Source organism: Pan paniscus, chromosome 4, assembly GCF_029289425.2.
Source record: "Pan paniscus chromosome 4, NHGRI_mPanPan1-v2.0_pri, whole genome shotgun sequence".
Taxonomy (NCBI): Eukaryota; Metazoa; Chordata; class Mammalia; order Primates; family Hominidae; genus Pan; species Pan paniscus.
This window is the reverse complement of record NC_073253.2, coordinates 77,945,807-77,952,481: the sequence shown is the minus strand read 5'-3', so window position 1 is coordinate 77,952,481 and position 6,675 is coordinate 77,945,807. Positions and strand designations below refer to the sequence as shown.

General features: G+C 40.1%; 1 protein-coding gene across 1 annotated transcript in view; it reads right to left on the bottom strand.

The window, feature by feature from the left end:
- Positions 1–2,275: 2,275 nt before the first annotated feature.
- Positions 2,276–6,675, bottom strand: part of ZFR (zinc finger RNA binding protein) — a 90,611-nt gene continuing 86,211 nt past the window's right edge. The window contains exon 20 of the mRNA XM_034960212.3: positions 2,276–3,868. Within this exon, the coding sequence (XP_034816103.1) occupies positions 3,689–3,868 (180 nt within the window). The 3' untranslated portion in view covers positions 2,276–3,688. The remainder of the gene's footprint in view (positions 3,869–6,675) is intronic.

Sequence of the window (6,675 nt, the reverse complement as noted above, 5' to 3'; positions counted from 1 at the left end):
ACTCTTAACTTTTTAGAACAGGGTTTTGCCACGTTGCCCAGGCTAGTCTTGAACTCCTGGGCTCAAGGAATCTGCCTTCCTTGGCCTCCCAATCTGTTAGGATTACAGACATGAGCCACCACGCCTGGCCGGAAATCTTAACTTTTAGAATGTTCCTCAGATGACTCATGAACAGTCAAGTTTCAGACCACTGCTATGAACATTATCATCTTTGTATGACCTATATTTGTCCTTTTTTTTTGAGACAGAGTTTTGCTCTTGTTGCCCAGGCTGGAGTGTAATGGCATGATCTCAGCTCACTGCAACCTCCGCCTCTTGGTTTTAAGCCATTCTCCTGCCTCAGCCTCCTGAGTAGCTGGGATTACAGGTGTGCACCACCACGCCCGGCTAATTTTTTGTATCTTTAGTAGAGACGGGGTTTCACCATGGCCAGGCTGGACTTGAACTTCTGACCTCAGGTGATCTGCCCACCTCGGCCTCCTAGAGTGCTGGGATTACAGGCGTGAGCCACTGTGCCTGGCCAGTATTTGTCCTTTATTGGGAAATTTTTTTAAAAAATAAAACAGCTCTGTCAAATTCAAAAAATGGTGGCTCCTCTAAAGGAACTGCTTATAAATTCATAACATAATAATGTAATGACCATGCAAAAACAAGACTTCTGCTTTTTTTCAGTAAGCAGAAAAATTATTTACAATACTGTTGACTTAAAAAAATCAGGCCAGCCTGTAATCCCAGCACTTTGGAAGGACAAGGCAGGTGGATCACTTGAGGCCAGGAGTTCACAAGGCCAGCCTGGCCAACATGGCAAAACCCTGTCACTACTAAAAATACAAAAATTAGCTGGGCGTGGTGGTGCACGTCTGTAATACCAGCTACTCGGGAGGCCGAGGCACGAGAATTACTTGAACCTGAAAGGCAGAGGTTGCAGTGAGCCAAGATAGCGCCACTGAACTCCAGCCTGGGTGACAAGAGCGAGACTGTCTCAAACAACAACAAAAAAATCAGGCCAGGTGTGGTGGCTCATGCCTGTAAACCCAGTGCTTTAGGAGGCCGAGGTGGGTAAGGACTGCTTGAGACCACAAGTTTGAGACCAGCCTGGGCAATACAGCAAGGCCTCCAACTCTACAAAAAAAGAGCTGGGTGTAGTGACGCACACCTCTAGACCTAGCTACTTGAGAGGCTTAAGCGGGAGAATTGCTTGAGCTCAGGGGTTCGAGACTGCTGTGACTAGGATCGTGCTACTGCACCCCAGCCTGGGGGACAGAGCGTGACCCTGTCTCAAAAAGCAAAACAACCAAACAAAAGAACTGTCAGAGGATACTAAGGAATATTCAATCCAAGTTACTCTTTCATATAACTAATGTGGGTCTAGTCACAGCTATGAAAACAAGCTATGTAGAAAATACAGAAATAATTATTTTAGTAAAAAACTTAAATGGTACCAATTGCATTTTTGGATGAAGACACTCAAACCAAATGCAAAATTTTGGTCCCAGATGGGCTGAAAACATCTTTAGTACATAATTGGAGGGTGAAGGAAGCAGCCTGGCAAAGTGCTGACCATGAACTTTGAAACTGTCACTTAAACAGTGACATAAGGTGTATAATCTTCATTTAGCCATTCTGGGCTCGTTTCCTCATTGAAAAAATATGATGTATACTACGTCATGTTGCCCAGGCTGGTCTCAAACTCCTAAGCTCAAGCAGATCTGCCTGCCTCGGGCTCCAAAAGTGTTAGGATTACAGGCGTGAGCCATTGTGCCAGGCCAGCATTCTTCCAAGAGAATTGTGAGGAACGAAATTCTAAAGGAGAGTAAAATGAGGCCCAGAAAAATTTACAAAGGGAAAAAAAGCCTTGTCCAAGTTAAACAGACAGTACAGGTTGAGTATATCTTAGCTGAAATGCTTGGGACCAGAAGTGTTTTGGATTGTGGAATATTTCTATCAGTTGAGTATCCCTAATCTGAAAATCTGAAATGGTCCAATGAGCATTTCCTTTGAATGTCATGTAGGCCCTCAAAAAGTTTCAGATTTTGACAATTTTCAGATTTTTAGATTAGATAATCTGTATGTGATGAATCTGGGAGAAAAGTCTGAGTCTCCTGTTCTATTTCCCCTGTGGTCTCCTATAGTTTCCTGGCCCTCTAAGACTTTGGGGGTAGATTCTGACCCTAGAAAGAAATTAAGCCAATATAGTATTGAATTACAAAATTTTCTGAAAATTATGTGCTTAGACAACAAACATTTGTCAGGAATAACAAGATGCAGTACTCAATAAATTTGAATATGATTTTACTGAAGCATACATCATTTCAAAGCAAAAGTAGTTTATGTTGTCAATTCTAACATATAATACATTTAAGTCATTATATGAATTTCATTTTTTGTGTATTTCACTGTAGTGCTGTGACAACAAAATGACATCTGTGTACCAGAGCATACATATATCAACAGTAAGATGTAATTTTTCATTACATCACTGCTAGAATATTTAGCTTTGTGTAGGAGACATAAGCATGTAAGATGGCCACACCAAATAATTTTCTGTTTTTTTCCTTAGATAATTTTTTATCAGTAATACTTTATCAACCTCACTGTTAACAGAACTGTAAATTATCTGGGTGATGGGGTGTGTGGAGAAGATCATCTGTGTTATACTGTAATAGTTGCTAGAGTAATCTCACACACACCAATAAGGAACTGTCACCATAATTAAGGGCTAGTTACTGTTGTTAGTTGCACAATGATGAAGTTCTTTTGAAAATATTGGTTAGCCCACTTATATGTGAAAAATGCCCTTTCCACTTATACACAAGAAAAAAATATTCAGAAAGTTATTTTTGGCCTTGCTATGTCAAAAAGTCAACTGTACAAAGATCTACGTGTTAAACCTAAAATTATGATTTTAAAAGTCTATTAAAAACAAGAATGTCATGCATTTTTATTATCAATTATGCAGAGGCTTTAAAACTGTTGCAAGACCATATAGTATATATTAGCTTTTATACTGCTAATGCACAACTAACAGCAAACTTGATTAGATTAACAGAACTCTGTCTTAATTACACCTTTATATATCACACTAGAGACAAATGCCACAAGATCTGCAGAAACATTCAGTTCTGAGCACTCGAATGGCAGGATAACTTTTTGTGTTGTAATCCTTCACATATAGAAAAACAAACTCTGCAGTCTCACGTTACAAAAAAACGTACTGCTGTAAAATATTAAGAAGGGGTAAAGGATATCATCTATAACAAAGTAACTTACAACTAGTGTCAAAAAGCAAACAAAACCTCTAAATTAAAATATCAAAATACACAGAGCAACTGAAGCACAAATCCTGCATTAAATACAGTGAAGATTTAATAAGACAATGCACTAGTTAATAAAAGACACAAAAATAGGGGGGGAAGCTAGGGCAACCAGAAAATAAAATAAAAATAATGGGAAAAAATCGGAACTACTGTTTTCCCCCTAGTCGGAGCACATTTTTTTTTTTTTTGGGTGTCTTTCCATTCAAATAATACCTAACATTGTACATTTTTTAATGTCATAGAAAAACTTGGTTCTTCCATGAAATCCTTTAAATTCTTGATACATTTTTCAATGTAGACATTATTATGAATGAAAAACAGCCAACAAATGGGCATCTGTCTTTTTAACACTGAAGATTTACAGACACTTTTTAAAAGTTATCATAATCTTTTTTGTCTTTTTTCCCCTCAGCTTCAAATCCATCAACTCCATCACTATCTCTTCTTCGTTTCCTGTTGTTGTGGATGTTAAAACGTTGGCTCATTTGCGGTAATGGATCCATGCCTAGAACTTTGTGTATCTGGCGGAATGCAAGGAGTCTCAATGCAAACTGCAACAAAGAGAGTCAGAATTTTGAGTTAATTGAAAAACCCCAAGTAGTAATACTTACTACATTTACCTCCCTCCAAATGCAACATAAAAAAGCATGTGTAATGAAAGAAACATTTAAAGGAATTACTTTCACAACTGAAATAATCTGTATGTTCTCATGTTTTTATTTCCTAGCTTTTCTGTGTGCATGCCATTTTGTTATCTTAAACAGTAAGTTAAAAAAAAAAACAAAAAACTTTAACACACACACAAAATTACAAAAATTATGAGAAGTGACATCAAAGAAACAAGCAGGATGTTGAAAACAAAGAAAAATGGGAGCTACCTGCTTTAACAGAATGGTTGCTGATGGCTTTCCTAGGCATTTGGTAGACAGTATGTAATTTAAGAACTGTAATTATACTCATGTGGATGTACCAAACTTATTTACCTAATTTTCTACTGGTAAACACTAGGCTGGTTTCAGTATTTTTGTTTTGTTTTGTTTTTTGAGACAGAGTCTCGCTCTGTTGCCCAGGCTGGAGTGCAGTGGTACGAGCTTGGCTCACTGCAAGCTCCGCCTCCCAGGTTCACGTCATTCTCCTGCCTCAGTCTCCCAAGTAGCTGGGACTACAGGTGCCCGCCACCACGCCTGGCTAATTTTTTTTTTTTTTGTATTTTTAGTAGAGACGGGGTTTCACTGTGTTAGCCAGGATTGTCTCGATCTCCTGACCTCGTGATCTGCCCGCTTCGGCCTCCCAAAGTTCTGGGATTACAGGCGTGAGCCACTGCACCCGGCCTCCAAGTATTTTTATTACTGTATTACAATGAATGCTTGTTTTAAGATGTTTCTGTGCACTTATGTGACAGGTTCTGGAGAAAGAACTTTTATTAATCAGTGGGACCGCTGAACATATAAAAGTGATGAGTACTAACAAATGAAGCTCCCCAAAATTTATACTGATTAATATATCCACTAGTAATATGTATGCAAGTCTGCTTCCCCCTTCTGGATACTATAAACAGAAAAATATTCTCACAAGTATGATGGGCAAAACAGTATCTAATTGTTATTTACAACATTTTTGAGACATGGTCTTACTCTGTTGCCTAGGCTGGAGTGCAGTGGTGCCATCACAACTCACTGCAACCTCGACCTCCCTGGGCTCAGATCTCACTCAGCCTCCCGAGTAGCCAGGAACACAGGCTCACACCAACACACCTGGCTCATTTTTCTATTTTCTGTAGAGACGGGGTATTTTCGCCATGTTGCCCAGGCTGGTCTTGAACTCTGCCCACCTGCTAGGATTACAGGCTTGAGCTATCATGACTGGCTATAACTTGTATTTATTTATTTATTTTTTGAGACAGAGTCTTGCTCTATTGCCCAGGTTGGAGTGCAGTGGCGCGATCTCAGCTTACTGCAACCTTCGCCTCTAGGGTTCAAGTGATTCTCCTGCCTCAGCCTCCAAAGCAGCTGGGATCACAGGTGCATGCCACCATGCCAGGCTAACTTTTGTATTTTTAGTAGAGATGGGGTTTCACCATGTTGGCCAGGCTGGTCTTGAACTCCTGACCTCCGGAGATCTGCCTGCCTTGGCCTCCCAAAGTGCTGGGATTACAGGTGTGGGCCACCAGGGCCAGCCAACTTGTATTTTTAATCAATCAGTGAGGTGCAGCATATTTTTGCTGGCTCATTTCCTTAAGTTTAAAGATACCATATGAAATTTCCAATAATATCCTTCATGGCTTCCTGTATTTACAGCCTTCTTAAAAAGATCTTGCCTATGTAAAAATTATATTTTTCTTAATACTTTGATAATTTATGTGTGGCTCCTTAAGTCAGCTGGCATTTACTTGTATATATGTATAGCTTAATTTTTTCCTTAGATGATTAGCCAGTTATCTCAATACCACTTTGCTGATGATTCATCTTTTCCCACTGATTTGAAGCATCAGGTCTGTCATACATTAATTCCCTTATATCTAATGGTCTACTTCAAGGTTCTTCCATTCCAAAGGTTTATCTGTCTACTTCTGTGCCATAACTACAGTTTAAATTTCTGTTGGTTTATAGGATGTTTTGATATCTGGTAGAGTTGAACTTTTCTTAGCAATTCTCTTGTATTTCCAATTCCAAATGAAAATTAAAATTGGCTGAATGTGGTGGCTCATGTCTGTAATCTCAGCACTTTGGGAGGCCAAGGTGGAAGGATCACTTAAGTCAGGAGTTTGAGACCAGCCTGGCCAACATGGTGTAACCCCATCTCTACTAAAAATAGAAAAATTAGCCAGGTGTGGTGGCATGCACCTGTAGTCCCAGCTACTTTGGAGGCTGAGGCAGGAGTATCGCTTGAACCCGGGAGGCACAGGTTGCAGTGAGCCAAAATTGTGCCATTGCAATCCAGCCTGGGTGACAGAGAGAGACTCTGTCTCAAAAAATAAAAAAAGAAAATTTAAGGCCGGGCGCGGTGGCGCAAGCCTGTAATCCTAGCACTTTGGGAGGCCTAGACCGGTGGATCACGAGGTCAGGAGATCCAGACCATCCTGGCTAACACGGTGAAACCCCGTCTCTACTAAAAATACAAAAAATTAGCCGGGCTTGGTGGCGGGCGCCTATAGTCCCAGCTACTCAGGAGGCAGAGGCAGAATGGCATGAACCCCGGAGGCGGCTGCACTCCAGCCTGGGCGACACGGCGAGACTCCATCTCAAAGAAAAAAAAAAAATTTAAATCAATTTTTAAAGTTCTATCCTCTTCTCCCTCTGAAATTTTAATTAACTTTTTTTTTAAATTAAAAAAAAAAGGGGAGGGGGGAAGTTCAGAC